General features: G+C 42.5%; 1 protein-coding gene across 1 annotated transcript in view; it reads right to left on the bottom strand.

The window, feature by feature from the left end:
* LOC105381271 (ankyrin repeat and BTB/POZ domain-containing protein 2) overlaps window positions 1-14,843 on the bottom strand; it is a 29,465-nt gene extending 14,622 nt beyond the window's left edge. Inside the window, exons 1-8 of the mRNA XM_048625115.1 lie at window positions 13,564-14,843; window positions 9,273-9,448; window positions 8,216-8,307; window positions 7,156-7,248; window positions 2,861-3,019; window positions 2,241-2,385; window positions 1,563-1,686; window positions 340-471 (exon numbers count right to left, since the gene is read on the bottom strand). Coding sequence (XP_048481072.1) covers window positions 340-471; window positions 1,563-1,686; window positions 2,241-2,385; window positions 2,861-3,019; window positions 7,156-7,248; window positions 8,216-8,307; window positions 9,273-9,448; window positions 13,564-14,738 — 2,096 coding nt within the window. The 5' untranslated portion in view covers window positions 14,739-14,843. The remainder of the gene's footprint in view (window positions 1-339; window positions 472-1,562; window positions 1,687-2,240; window positions 2,386-2,860; window positions 3,020-7,155; window positions 7,249-8,215; window positions 8,308-9,272; window positions 9,449-13,563) is intronic.
* Window positions 14,844-16,247: the final 1,404 nt, after the last annotated feature.

Genomic DNA, 16,247 nt, shown 5'->3' with positions numbered 1-16,247 from the left:
GTTATACATGGTGGCAATATCCTGGTCCCATGTGGCTATTCTTCAAATTAAATGTAAGGGTACGAACTACACGTTTTTAAAAGGTTGCTGACATACAAAGTGTCGCAGCAACCGTCTTAATATAATGAAACTTGTGACAAAAAAAAGATTCTGCTGCTATACTAGTCAACAAACACTAGAGCTGAAATATGAATTGACACCGTGATGAGCGAATTTGCCAGAAGTCAGAATAGTGTCGTAAGTCGCTGATGGTCCAGAATGCGGACGCCCGGCGTCGTGTCAAGGACATCATGGTAAATATTGAAAATAATTTCGCCGCCTACACGGTAGTCAACATACCTCTGCAGCAAGTAAGCGAGCCGCGGCGGCGTGTCGGGCGCGAACCGTGTCGCCACGTCGCGGCAGCGGCCCGACTGCAGCGCGCGGGTGATCTCTGTGGGGGTCCACGGCACGCAACGCAGCTCTACCAGTCTGGAATACGCATCAATAACAGTTAAAATCACGGCTAGTAGCAAAAAAAGACCTAAGTAACTAATAATGTTGTCATAATGGCCAGTTGGCCAGGTATTGCTATCGCTTTCTGTCTGCATTTATGTACTTATGGAAAAATACACTGTAGTAAAAGATAGCAATAGATTTAAAATTCAATTTATTTTATAGTCCCTTTTGATGGCGTTAGTGTAACGTAAAACGATGTAGGTTTTCCGATGGTTTTTGGGGAATAATGTCAATTATGTTAGTCTTCCGTAGGCTTTAAACGTACAGTACTTATAAGATTTATAACTGCTATCCATTACAAACACAATCTTGTGTTTCGATTAGAAAAAGCTTACAAAGTTACACTATCGCTTCCGTATGTACTTTTACAATGTACTAAACAGCTAATAACTACTAAGAACCATTAACCTATGATTTACGGCTGACCTATGATTAACTTTCTTTAGATTACTGCCACTTAGTGCCAACGCTGCCTCCTGCAGTGCATCGGCCGCGTAGAAAACATTGAATAATGCATGTGAAATTAAATCATATTTGACGTTTCTTTGTGTAGCAAGCGTGGATGTTACGAACTACGAGGTATGGTATGAGTTACACTATGAGACATCGTACGAATGTTAACAATGTTCTCCACCAGCTGATAAAGTTCTAGAATCTACAGAACTAGTGTTGGGTAAACTTCGAAAATGAACTGTGTGTAGGTACCTGTAGTTTTTATAACTTAAAAAGTCCCGAAAAAGCCTGCTGCTATCTGAAAGTCTGCTGAAAGTAAGCCATTGATTTGTATACTTGTATAGAGATACAATTGTAATACAGTCAAACCCCACATAAGTAATACCTAAAAATGCTTTTTATTTTGATCTATGTATAAGAACCACCCACCCATTTTATTCTTTATCTTCAACAGTAAAATAGTAATGTGATCCCGAGAGGAGGTACAGGGTCTTTGTAATACAGGTCTCGAATTAGCACAGGACCCCGGCGCTTAGTTTAGTTTGTACAATGTTTTAATGAATAAAAATTTTTAACAGCCACCCAGCAACCACCACATCATCCAAGTATACCTGTTATGCGAGTCGACCCACACGAACTCGTCCGCACTTGTCACATTGGTGCACACCGTGTCCAGCGAGGGCTGCCGGACCAGTGGCGCGCGCCGGCGTCGGGCCTCCGCCGCGGAGTTGGTCTCTGGAGGGTTGAGAGGTCTATTAGGTACAGTAAAGGGCAGAAAGACCTGACCCCTCTCAGAAACATTATTACTATGAGAGGGGGGGTCAGGCTTCTCTGCACTTGACCGTACTTGTCCGTAGTCGAGCTAGCTTTAGTGGTTGTAACTGATCATTGAAGTTAAGCAACACATGGCATGTTCAACCATTGACGAGGAAAATAAGCTCAAGAAATAATCAATCTGTGAATGAACCGAATACTAGCTTTGAGCAACCAGGAAAAGGCAAACAAGAGTGTGATAGCGCTGTTTGAAAAAGGTTTATGTTCAGCAGTAGACCATTATGCGTTTTGATGATTAGCCAGCCAAATTACTTGTCAGTCGCTGATTGTCAACTACATAAATATGCAGCTGATACGTTGATCGGGGACGCTTCTTACATAAAGATACACCCCATATAACTGATGATGGTTTTTACGATTTACTTTTTTGGCGCCTGATAGTCACTAATAAACCAATTTGCATGACCTAATCCTTGTGTTCCTTCGTATTTCCTTTTAACACTAGTATACCCCACCTTGGTTCCCATGGTTGCTGCCACCAGCACTCGAGGCGCCACTAGTGGCGGTGCTGCTGCTGTCCCTGGACCTGAGGGTCAGCTGCTTGATGGCCGACCGGATCTCGTCCAGCCCGCCGCCGCCCGCCCACGGGGACTGCAGTTGCTGGGGGAAGGGAAGGGGGGTTAAACAGGGTGTTATAAAAAGGTATTATTAAAAGTCTGGGTATTTTCAAAAGTCGTAGAACAAAAGTTGTTGAGAATGACCTCTTCAGCCACCCCCTTTTGGCTTACTTTAGTTATTACCATATTTGTTACACCCTGTAGATTGTAGTTAGGTGCATGAAATGGTGGTTGAGTGAAAGTGTATGGTTAACTTTATGGACATCGATAATTAGATAAGCTAGGGACTAATAAGTTCTCGGTATTGCTATCGCTTTTTATCTGACTGGAGCTGCAATTTTTTGTACTTATTATTATTGGTAGATCAACTTACGGATTAAAATACCTACATAGGATATGATAAAAACAATAAGCTTCCTGATCAGACAAAAAGTATAAATAATATTTCAAACTTAAGCCATAATTATAAACAACTCAGGCCCCAACACGCCTCCTTGCGGCACTCCCACCCCCAATACCTTATTATGCGGCCTGTGTTTCTGCCGTCCATGGTGCGGCGGCTGTCGCGCGCGTCGCGGCTCGTCGCGCGCCGCGTCGCCGCCGCCGCTGTCCGACATGGACGCGTGCCCCGACGACCGGTTCTCGTCCGAACTGCTGTTGCAGTCGCGGACACCATTCTGGGGAATGGAGGAAAAGTTGAAACTGTAGGCAAATATTACAAGTTAAACGAAGCTTAAGATTCTCTCAGTTTTGGAGCCTCCCTTCTGGGAGAGTGGTTGGTAAATAGGGGAAAAGTGGAAACTGTAGGCAAATATTACAAGTTAAACGAAGCTTTAGGATTGTTTCGATTGATAGGTAGACAGATAGTAAATAAATGCATTGGTAAATCGACGATGGAGCTAAGATAGCTCAGGCGGTGTCTTAAACAAGTAAACCACGGAGCTTACTATTGTATCCCAGGGGAAAAATCTTTGCGTACTCATAGGGGTTATGGAGCTATAATTACTACGAATAGAAGTCCAGGGTACGAAGAGCTGCTAAACTATTGCCATGTACCTAGCTCCATACGCACTTAGTGTTTACGTTATGTTATCGATTCAGGGTAAATTAGCATCCATGAGGAAAATGATGATAATGTCCTATAATAAGGTAAACCTTATGCAAACTGATCCGCTACTTCGTAATTTCCGATGTGCCATAGGAAATTGACTTACATAATTGTGTTATGTTTTCTTCGTAGCACAGTCGATACAGTACTTATCTCTGGGTATGTATACTTGGGGTATAGCCTTAGCCAGTGTAAACTTTGCTAGCGGGTTACTATTTAGCCTAATAGTTCGTATCCCTATATTTAAACCTGTGCGGCCTAACTACATATGAAATCAGATGTTCAATTGAATGTACTTAACATTTTTCACTGCGCCTCATTAGCTTAAAAACCCAGATTTAACCGACATCCTTATCAACTAAAGGAAATCCGTACAAAAGTTACCTCATCCTACTCTCATCTCATCTCATCATCATCACACTCGGCACACAGCCGTCGAGTCGAAGCCACTTTCGCTTTCAGTGGCTTCCCAACGATTACGCTTTTCTCTATCATCACATCGTGGGATCCACTAAAAACAATGCGTGTTTATTTTATAATTTTTTCGTCTTCAACACTTTCACTGTGTTACGGCGAAGTTGTAATTGTTCTAATAATTACCTATGGAGCTACTTAATTAGTACACAGATAGCGAGTGACGAACGGGCAATAATGAAGCTAGATGGATTAGAGCAGATTTAGCGATTAATTTTGCTATAGCTTTTTGTATTCCGGAAGCCTTAATCAAGTCATTCACAGCTCTTGGGATTGGCACAATGAAGTGATTATTAAAATTATGATTGCGAATAATAATTGCAAGCAGTAAAGAAATAACTTTATGGGCCCATAACAGGGCAAGTCAGGTTGGTTATATTCAACTGACTCTACAATTAATTAAATACGTTCAGGTTTTCTTACTTTATCTACTAATATTACTATGATTCTTTGGTTCCGTTATCATTATGTAGTTATAATAACTAGCCTCAACTTTCAACGCATCATCAAAATTCACTCGACCTGAGAACGAATAAATATTTATTCGGGCCGGGAATCGAACACCTTCCTACGGCAGCAACAGGCGTCGCTAACCTCTGCGCCACCCGAGTCGGTAGAGTAACAGTCGCTAACGCGCGATCGTAAATCCATTAGAGAAAGTCCCGTACTGGCTGTTTGTTGGTAATCATTTCACATTAGACACGGTGTAGCTGTGCATATCTAGACAGAATATGACAGAATTTATTATGATATCTCACCTACACACCTAGCAAGGAACATGCTACTTTTCTACTTGAAGAACCTGTCTATATACCATATATGGTCTATTCTTTACAAATCCCTTACAAAACCCTATTGTAGTTTCCCTTCATGCAATGTATTGTCTATCTACGCGTCACCTAACAACCTAGAGATGGCCCGGGTCTCCTATTTAGGCCCGGGTCCCCTATTTACGCCGTAGTTCGCGTCCAGCGTCACGCCGTAGGCCGCGTCACAATGCTCACTATAGAAATGTACTGATGCGGTCTCCCTCACACGCCGACGTTGGCGCGTAGATGTTATGAGCATCGTGACGCGGCCTACGGCGTGACGCCGCCGGACGCAACCTACGACGAGAAATAGGAGACCCCGGCCTTACTCCGTAGGTCGCGTCAAGTGTTACCGCCGTAGGCCGCGTCACGATACTCATAACATCTACGCGCCAACGTCGGCGTGTGAGGGAGACCGCATCAGTACATTTCTATAGTGAGCATTGTGACGCGGCCTACGGCGTGACGCTGGACGCGAACTACGGCGTAAATAGGAGACCCAGGCCGATTTGAACTTTCCTAATGCCAACACACAGTGACTTCCTATCGGCTTAGTAAACTTTACTTAAGGTGACAAAGTAAGACTAACAAAGTCAGAACTCCACATACCTATCACCATCCATTACCTCGTTAACTGAACACAACCACCTGTAACTAATAGTTGTCGAAATACAATAGCTAGTGCGTACAACTGTAATATCCTAATCGACCGGTGGCGTGCGCGCGCGCAGTTATCCAACAGATCGACAGATCGACCCCGTGGCACGGATCAAGAGTTACTCCAGTTTAGACATGCCATTGTCGTGCTAACGGGCCAAGCAAAACGTAAACGGTGCAAGTTTTTATTTTTAGCAGCTATCCTTTAGGTATGGTGGAATTTTATCACTAATGCACTCATAATAAGCCATTAGGTATGTAAGATGCAGTTTCTTACAGTTTAGGTACTGTGTCTTAATAATGAAACTTTGTATATTTTTTTTGTATCCCGGGTACAATTACATTAACTAAGTAAGTATAAATAAAATTATATAGATTTGTAAAGTTCCACCTATTCGGATTCTTCAATCGTAAAATCATGTTTATCTAATAAACTTGAACTTTAAATGTGTAATTTATTCATTATTATTGATTGAAACTGCCGTATTTATTTAAAGAAAGGTAGAGGCGTACCAAAACCGATAATCGGATTTCATAATGAGCTTTTATCTTATTTTCACAAGAGCTTTATTTTAACCATTTTTCTGTACCTACCGATTGTATAATTTTACACGTTAGCTTGAAGATTAGCTGTCGTCTTATAAGGAGTTACACGTAAAAAGTCTTAAAAATTTAATACGAGCTTCAATAGGAATAAGAAGGTCGGACATTCGCCTTCCTTACCGATACTACGCCGAATTTCCATATAAGTCCGTAGACCATTACTTTACTTATCCTACCTATTATTACTTGGAAATGCACGTGAAAATGCTAGAGTATAGGTTGGTACAGCTACCACGTAGATATTTCAGCTATGACCCTCACTTGTAGGTATTCATCAGGAAAACCATGCAGGTCCCAGACCAGAACATAGTACCTATTCTCTCTTTAGTAGGTCTTTTATGTTTCCCTTCTTCCTTCTCTAGTGTTCCTATGGCGTAATTATTATTTATTTATCATTATTTTTAAAATGTATGTAATATTTCTCAAACAAAACAGTTCATTATCGAAATCATCTTTACTGTCAGAGCCACCGCAGCAATATCTATCACGAATCGTTTTTACTTATCAATGTGGTTTTAACAGACGACATGGCAGCCCCAACCACATGTTGCGGTCTGTTACTAAACTCTACACAGCCTTAACTATTACCAACATGACGACACGACATAGGAAAGCACTTGACTTAATATCTATTTATATCTGTATCAGATGTAACGAAACTGGTTCTCTACTGGATGTTTTGATGTTGTAGTTTTTATGTCTTTTAGGTTGACTTATTATTGGACTCAGAGGTTTTATGAAGCATCCCAAAAGATTAATCAGAAAACTGACATCTATCTACCGCATCATCGCTCTGAAACTTGGTAAATCTATAGTGACCTAAGTAAATCTAGTGGACGACTATTGCATAATCTTGAGAAACAATTATAGAGCGCGTCTCCAAAGGATTAGCCAGTCAGAATAGCTCCAGCAGTCGCTGACTGCCCAGGGTCCTCCAGACCTACAGTAAGCTGCTTAAGTATGAAGCTGTACACACTTGTACCTTGTCAAACTCACAAACTGACTATTAAATCATTGACAGTTTGTTATATAGGTAGTTTGACAAGCAACAAAAGTGTAAAGCTACTTATGCAGCTGACCGTACATAAAGTACAGTTGACACGTCGTCGTTACTAGAGGAAGTTCCTTTAGTGAACCTTTCAAGAGTGGCCATGAGACATACCTGTGGCAGGCTCTCGGCGGGCCGGAGGTCTTCCTTGCTCCGCTTCTCCAGCCCGTAGCTGCTCTGCACGGGCGCGCAGCGGACCGGCGTGCTCTGGGGGAGGATGGCGGGGGGTTAGGTTCAGGGTTCATTGTATAGGTACAGGGTGGAACTATATCAGTGACATTGCTGATAGAAGAGCGATTTCAGAGTTGGTCCCATAGTGACAGTTATGATGAAGTGTGGGAATGTGGCTCGTATTCTCAAAAAATCATGTTTTTTTAGGGTTCCGTAGCCAAAATGGCAAAAACGGAACCCTTATAGTTTCGTCATGTCCGTCTGTCCGTCTGTCCGTCTGTCCGTCTGTCACAGCCGATTTACTCGGAAACTATAAGTACTACAGTGATGAAATTTGATGGGAATATGTGTTGTATGAACCGCTACAAAAATATGACACTAAATAGTAAAAAAAAGAATTGGGGGTGGGGCCCCCCCACATACATGTAACTGAGGGATGAAATTTTTTTTTTCGATGTACATACCCGTGTGGGGTATCAATGGAAAGGTCTTTTAAAATGATATAAAGTTTTCTAAAAAACATTTTTCTTAAAGTGAACGGTTTTTGAGATATCAGCTCTCAAAGTCGTAAAAAGTATGCCCCCCCCCCCCTCTATTTTTATAACTACGGGGTATAAAATTCTAAAAAAAATAGAGGTGATGCATGCTAATTAACTCTTTCAACGATTTTTGGTTTGATCAAAGTATCTCTTATAGTTTTTGAGATAGGTTGATTTAACTACGGAACCCTTTGTGCGCGAGCCCGACTCGCACTTGGCCGGTTTTTTATTCATAGAACCTCCTCCATTTTTGAAATGGTTTAACGCAGACTAGGAGGTGTTGGCTGAAATCGGTCGGACGGACTAACTAACTATGTATAACTCATGTAGTTTAGAGTAGCTAATTTGTGTAGGTACTCAGTCAGATTTCAGTATTGTAGAGCAACTAGGTACCTAATATGTTGTACAGATAGTGGGACCATAATATAGGTACCTAAGTAACAAAGATGTGACTATTTACTTACCTGCACAGTGAGCTGCGAGGGCGCGCACACGGGCTTGAGCTGCGCGCCGGCGTCCGGGCACGGGGGCTCCTCCGCCGCCGGGGACTTCTGGGCTGCAGGGGGAATGTCAGAGTTATACAATAGAAGAATACATATAACATACCCTCGGAAATAAGATAGAGCGATTCGGACTCGGGATAGGTATACCAACTTATAAGCGAATTCCAAAATAACTTAGGAGTTTTGCAATTCGACTGGAATAAACATGTAGGTAGTCCCAGGGGTACCTACCGTTGTTTAGTTTGACCACGTGGTTGCATTATTCAGAAGCATAGTTTGACATGTATAGTGTGCCTTCAATCATTCAACTGCATCCGCAAATAACTTAGCTCTTGACCATCAAGCCAAAATTGATATTATAGGCTGAAGTGCATACCTATTATTTCTTTCATTCAAACTTTGAAGCCATGTGTTATTTATCAATCAGTCAGCTTAATTCAGTGATGGGTACTTATTTTATAAAAACCGTGTGTAAGTACTTACTAAAAAGTCTCTCATCAAATTAATTCGCAAAAGCTTTTCTACTTCAATGCCATGGTTAAATCTATGAAGAAGCGTCGACTTCAATGCACGGATACCCTTAAAACGGATGTTTTAACTACACCGGAGCCAGTAGAAAATGTCTTACGGTTTTCACACTGAATGAAACTAAGCCAATGTTAATTATTTCACGCCATTTTAGTTATTATTTATCTGGTTATCCAGGGCACAAACGAAACTTTCCGTCTTTTCCTACCTTGGAAATTCTTAATCCATTTGATGACTCCAGCCAGTCATTTAATCACTGCCATGCTATGCCAATTCAGAAGCAACATAAATGGGACACTGATGCTTAAGCATCTAGTGGTAGGTTAGTTAGCTCAAATCCCCCACAAGCACTTCGGTCCGCTGTCCCGACGACCTTAAGTCAGGTGGCCGGTAGTGATGAGGAGGAGACCCAAGGACAGAATTTTGTAGCGTTCCTTTAACCAATCATTATGGCCTGCAGTGGACGATTACTGGCTGTTGATGTACTCACGTTTATGCGCATGCGTGTTGTCAGCGGGTCGCGGCGGGGTGGTGGCGCGGTGCGCGGGCGGCGGCGGGGACAGGCGGCGCGCGTGCGGCGGAGCCCCGGCCGCCGTCGTGACTCTCACGCGCAGCGCCCGCGCGCCGCTCCAGGAGGGGTCTTCGGGGCGGCAGCCGCTTGATGGCCTGCGGGGTGAAGGGTGGGGTTAGGTTTCAAGAAGATGCAAAAATGTCGGCACTTTTTGGACTAACGGTAGTGGCTGGACGTGGAAGGCCGAGGACAGAGTGATGTTGTTGGGAGCTCTTAGGGGTGGGAACCCTATTTCCAGCACTAGATGATTGCGGGATAATGATGAGGATGGAGTGGATAACTTTTTGTAAAGTAGCAAGTGCCATTCTGGGTTACTTACGTTACCTATTACATATTTGGTTTGCTGAGGAACTACGTTACCATTACTATCTACATGCACATAGACAATAGCCATACTTAATGTTATGGGTAGGTGCTTAGTGTAGAAAATTTTTCCCTTCGATTTTTTAAGGTAACTGTGTGTGGTATTGCAAACATTATTACCTATAGTACCTACTTCGATATATAGTCCCAAATTAGCTTGTGCATGTACTTCAACATCATACAGGTAAGGAACCCACGATAGTCACGACTCGCCACAGACAGCCAACAACAGTCAATTCTCCACGCACAATTTGGTACAACCGGAGACTCAGCACATCACATACCATGATGCCACTCGACATTGTGCCCTACAAAACAATAGGACAGGCAACACTATTCTGGGTATTGCAGTGTTGCTAAAGTATTTTTGAATTCGTAGACTAAGCACTTGATGTAGTCGCAATTTGGAGGAATATATACCTATACAAGGTGTTGCAAAAGTGGTATAATAAGCTGAAAGGGTGTGACTGAGGTGGTCATATATTATCTTTTCAAAAGAGAACACTAGAACACTATTCATAATCGCTTCACAAATGCTTCACTATTTTGAATACATCCGTTTCCGCTAACGGATCCCATAGAGGCAGGCACCACGGCTAACCCGGAGCGTGGCTGTTACGAAGCAGCGTGTCAAAACGAACAGTGAGCCGATCATACAGATCAGACCGAATGGAGATGAACCGAGCGGTCCGGAGCTAAACGATCGTGAGGTACTGTTACAGTGTGCTGTGTCTATAAGTGAAGATGTAGGAGTGATGAATACGTTAATAAGAGAGATACATTTTCGGCATATTTTATAACTGATAGGAAATCTAACAAGATAAGTGCGAGATTACTCTTCTTCCAATTTAATCAGTTTGTTTATTTACAGGTATACTTTTACATAAATATCAAAGGCATACTTAGGTATATCTAAAATTTGGTAAAGTATGACCCATAATGCAAAATAAAGCGGAATAAAGGCACACGAAAAACGAAACAATAATAAGAGTGATTGCAGTTACTATTAAGTAAAAGCCTAAACGAAAGATGAAGAGAGCGAAACCGGAAGGGGCTAATCAGCTAAACGAATTATAACTTTCCACCTACTTGAACTTGAGAAACAGAAACATTGGTTATTGTATTAATATTTAGTCTGGCATGAACTTTGACCTACATTATAAGTTATCCAATGTCTTATAAATTATTAATGTTGCACTTCAAAGGTCAATTAACATAAAGCTGACAATCTAGAACAATAAAATATCCCAATGTATTTTTATCTTCAAAAATCTTGATAAATAAATATACGATATGCAGGTCGCTATAAAGTGCCGCTGTACTGTGGCATAACATATTGAGCAACCAAACACTGAAACTAATGAAAAGATTGTAACAGCAAATCATGAAGTAACAAATGCAATCTTCCGACTGTCGTTGGCACCAGAGAAAGTATTTTCAAACTTACCAAAACTCTAAAAGTTAACCAAACAATCCAAACTAATCTTTAAAACGAAGTAATTAAAGCTAGAGAGTAGGAGCAAATAAGTTTGTGCAGAAGTGAGGAAGTTTAGCTGATGACAGGCTAAAGGCAAAGCGTGGGAAAGCGGGCTGGTGCAAACAAACGAGTTGATTTTAATTTCGACTCGTAATTCCGATGATAATGATCGTTGTATAACATGATACCGATCTGTGATGAGGATGATCAGGAAGTGCGTGTACCAGGTATTGTTGGCGCCTCGGTCTGAAGTGTCACACTTGAACACTTGAATAGGCTCTTTAGTCTCACAATTATCTATCTAGATTGTGGCGCGGGAGGTGGCGTGGTTATGACTTGAAAATTTCCGGTTTCAGAGTTCATCAAAGTCTAATGTTTAACTGCTTAAAACAGTCTTATGAAACTGAAGATATTTGCTCTATTGCAGTTTGACTGTTTGCAAAAGTCGTTGAAATGGCCGTCCATAGAGTTAAAGAAGAAACATGAGGAAGGGAAAATCAAAGTCCTTGGGAAAAATACACTAATATGTATGTAGAATTTAGTTTAGTGTATGTAAACAAGATATACGTAGAATTTATTGTTTCATTATGTAACTACAAGTAACACTATGATTTTTTTATTAAGCTAAATATGTAATTATGTTAATTAAAAGTAAGAATATAATGCCATGAAGTGTGGTTACCCTGATTGAAGGGTTATGCAAAACGATGTAACATTACAATACGCAAAACATTCAAAGAAAGGTCAGTCCAACAATTAATTTTAAAGGTGTTTTGTTGACACAAAAGCCTACAAATAACAATAACTGACTTTGATGAATAAGAATAAGTGATGAAACCAATTAAGTAGCAACATCTATAAACGCTCTTTTTAAATGAAAGAAAATCGACACATTTGCACACAAATTTTCATACATTACATTGCGTCCAGACACTGAAAGATTCACATAAAATAAACATCATTTCTTCAACCCAACCAACATTTCACCTGACGATGTTTGTAAACAGTACCGCTGGAGCGTGGACATAATAATGTGCTATGTTATTATGATCATTACGTGAGCACGATCGCCGCTCATCTGTGATCACAAGTGTGACCATTGTGAGCTACTGTGACCTTCGCGGCCATTAGTTTTTTTGTTCCATTTTCAAAAGTCACGACGAAATGTTTACGCTATACGCTGCGGGAGAAATGTGCGGGTGTTTTCTGCCTGGTGGTTCGAGAGTATTGAACAAATTATACTCAAAGCTTGAGTTTGTAAAAAAGCTTCAACGTTCACTAAGATGTGAAAAGTGAATAGTGTATTCTGTAGCTGATAGGCACCACCATCATCAGAAATGAATGAAGCGTGTATCTATAAATCTGCTTAATTTCGCATAGATTGCGGTTTATAAATTTGCTATTCAAAAATACGAATTTAAATGCATAATAGCCATGACATTTTGATCTTCCAGACTGCATAATATAATGTTACAGATGTTGAATTAAAATACAACATCATAATTTTAGACATTAAATTGATAATTAAATCACAACTCTTCGCATTTAGCCGATCCTTGGCCGTGGGTTTCGCACGGACACAATGAATGAAAAAATATCATTAACACACAAGCTTGGGGCAAAGAAATTTATAAAGAGCATTGAAAGCAACATACATCGATATTTATGTGTATCTGATGATTTGTTCGAGCCTGCTCCCAAGGAAGTAAAGCATGTGAACAAAGACAAACGAGGCAAATTACGATGGAAGGAAGAACTTAGATTGACAGAACAAAAGAATACAATAGAACGAGTGAGCAGGGCATAATGCTAAGGGTTTTTGTAGAAATTCCAAACTATAGCGATATCCATGATTAGCAATTCATTTCAAAGATCTGTTTGTAAAGTTCATTAATTCAGAGATTTTCTCCATTAATGAACGAAAATAAAGTATAATTAGTTAATAACCTATACCCATGTAAAAAGATGGACGCAATCAAATTGTAAAGTATTATTAGATTGTTATCTCAGATTAAATAACAGTCATACATCAAAAGCAGTGTTAACAGTTCGCGTACCAACGGACAATGTACTCGTAATGAGTGTCTCCCGCGTGAGACACCAGACATTGTGCTTCCTCTATGTGCAATTAAAAATACTCTTAACTCACACACTATAACGGAGCGGTTATAAAATTACACTGTTTGTAACAACAAGCTATAATCAGGTCACAATATCATCAAATAACGGTATTGATCTACCAACCGACACTAGGACAGCGTGGTGGACTAGGCCTAAAGCCCTTTCTTCATTGGCAGGAGAGCCACGCCCCAGCAGTGGGGACGTGATGGGTCGTGATGATGATGTTGAACAGCATAACCAATGACTCACCGGCGTCGCCAGCCCTGGATGAAGCTCCAGTCGCAGTCCTCATCCTCGTCCAGCACCGTCGCCTCGTGGTGGTCGGCGCCGCCATGTAGCGCGTCCACTAACTGCCGCGCGCGCTCGAAGCTCCCCTCGATCTCCACCACAAGGAATCCATCCGAGCTGACGCATGCACCATCCTCCTTCTTGTATGTGGACCCGTCGACTGCGGCACTAGGTGGTGGAGTCTCGGGTGACACCTCCGCGTAGATGGCCTCCTGCACTTCCACCTCGGAGACCAGCGTGCCCCCGCCCTTGTCCACGCCGCGGGACAGCCCTAAGTTCTCCGTCTCGTCGATCAGTCTGTTCGCGTAGATCGCTTCCGGCTTTGGTTTTACTTCGGCCGCACTCTCCTCTTTCTTTTGCTCGCTGTGTTTCCTGATGATGGAGTCGCCAAAGTAGATGACGACTTTATTGTTGTTCTGGGTTATTTTGTTGGAAATAGCACTCTCGGGCAGCGGCAGGCAAGGTCGGTTTCTAGTCTTGTCCTGCGCTAGTTTCTGCGTGAGTTCGTCGTAGCAGGGCGGGCGGCCGTACAGCTTCCTGTCGGGCGTCACGCGGCTGCTCTCCTCCATGCGGTTGAACTTCTCCACGCTCTGGTAGACCGGCGGGCGGCAGCAGTCGTCGAACTGCGAGCTCCAGGGCCGGGGCTCGCTGTAGATGTGCTCCGACAGGGTCGAGTTCTGCGGCAACGGAACGTATTTTTCATGAACATTCTTGGAGTCCTTAGACTCGTGTTTCCTGAAATTCAAGACACTGCGCCTCGCTTTGGGCTCGGAGGCATCACTGGTGTTTGGTTTCTTATTCTTGGAATTTCCCAGCAGTTTGAAGAGCGGTTTGTGTTGGTCGGGCTTGATGCGGTCGGTGCTGGGCGCGCGGCGCATGGGGTGGCGCTCGTCGGGCGGCGGGTACAGCTGCTCGCAGGACGTGGCCTTGTGCGGGCGCGGCGGCTCGCGGCCGGCCCAGTGCCGCACGGACATGCGCGCGGCGCCGCGGATGAACTTCATGGCGCTGGAGTCCCAGGCCTCGGCCTTCTTGAGGATGAAGTTGTCGCTCATCTTGTGCGGCTTGCGGCTGTCGGCGGCGCGGCACGACTGCAGCTCGCGGCACAGGAAGCACGAGCAGCGCGCGGGGCACAGCATGACGCGGCGGCGGAGGCGGCGGCACTGACTGCCCCCGCTACCACGCGCCGTCGACCGTCGAGGCTTCACGCCTACTCTACAACCGTACTTTTTCCCCGCGCGTTTTTCCCATCTGTTGTTATTGTTGCTTACATATCATTGAATGGAGCTTTGATGTATCATAAATATTAATGGGTCTTATCTACGATGCACGCTTCTAAGTAGTAGCTTACATTAGCAGTCCTCTGAACCGTTTGGGCACTTAGTGACAGACGAGAATAGCCGGCGTTCGATGAACTTAATCTTCAGTACTTAGCTAACCTAATTCTGAGTGCACCCGAGGGCTGGTACCCACGAGTGGTTTGTTAAATATAGAATTAATTGAACTGCGAATGAATCCGTTGTATTCGATTGCACTCAATTTCCGGCCTCGATCCCGCCGCCGCAGTCTTGGGAGTCGTTTGTTAACAAAATGATTACAATTTGCATTTTTTATGAAGGAGGTACCTAAGGTTTTACTAATTATTGTATAATTGATTATGTTATGGAAATTTTGTGTGTTGTAATACAGTAAAGTTGTTAAATACCATAACGCTATGTTTTAATTAAAATCTTATTGTCATGTTCTACATAATTTGTACGCATATTCATGTCTAGTTTATAAACTGTACCAGAATGATAACTTTATTGTCTTATGTCTTAGGTACATATTCTATTTCTAAACTGATATAATTTAAAAAAAAAAAAGCGTTGGACGCCCTTCGTTCCGCTGGACCGAGAACCTTAGATAGGTAAAAGGTAGTCGCTGGATGAAATAAGGCAAAGCACTCTGTGATTGGCGGGCAACCCTACTGGCCGCTACACACTTGTATTCATACTGCTCTACCTCAGTACGAGCACATGCTAGCAAAAGATTACTTAATTGTTTATGTTTTACTAATATAAATTAACTTTAGTCAAGTCATTTTTGGTACCCCAAGATACGGGCTGAGCCTAGTTTGGGGACCCCTGCTCCTTGTGATTAATGTTCAATTCAGACGTGTGCATAGATATAGTTTAAGTATAATACCTTGTATAATATTATGTAACATTTCTTTTGCGCAATAAAGATTTTTTATTATTATTATGTTGTGTCTTTGCCATCTCGGGACCATGGGGTCCCGGACATTTGGAAGGCGTGCATGGGGCCGAAGCCAACATGTAGAGGCCCGTTTGACAACATTGATCTATATGAAATGTGACACAAACCGACGATTCTCCCTGTGAAAACTATAGAAGTAAACCCAAGGAAAATCCCCGGTTAGTGCAGGACTATTGTAGGATATGGAGAAAACTAATACAGGGTTATGGAATGGGGTGCTAAATGGACTGGGTATCTGGGACTATGGAAGGACTATGGCCCCTGCCTGGACCTATATGTTTCACATACGGATAAAAAGGCAGGGGGTGACTCGCACACACATTAAATGGGCCCCCCAAAACAGTCGCTAGCACATTACAGTGACGTAGCAACAAGGGGGCAACATGGCA

Source organism: Plutella xylostella, chromosome 13 (genome assembly GCF_932276165.1).
Source record: "Plutella xylostella chromosome 13, ilPluXylo3.1, whole genome shotgun sequence".
NCBI lineage: Eukaryota > Metazoa > Arthropoda > Insecta > Lepidoptera > Plutellidae > Plutella > Plutella xylostella.
The sequence above is the reverse complement of the archived record's forward strand: the minus strand, read 5'-3'. Positions and strand labels throughout refer to the sequence as shown.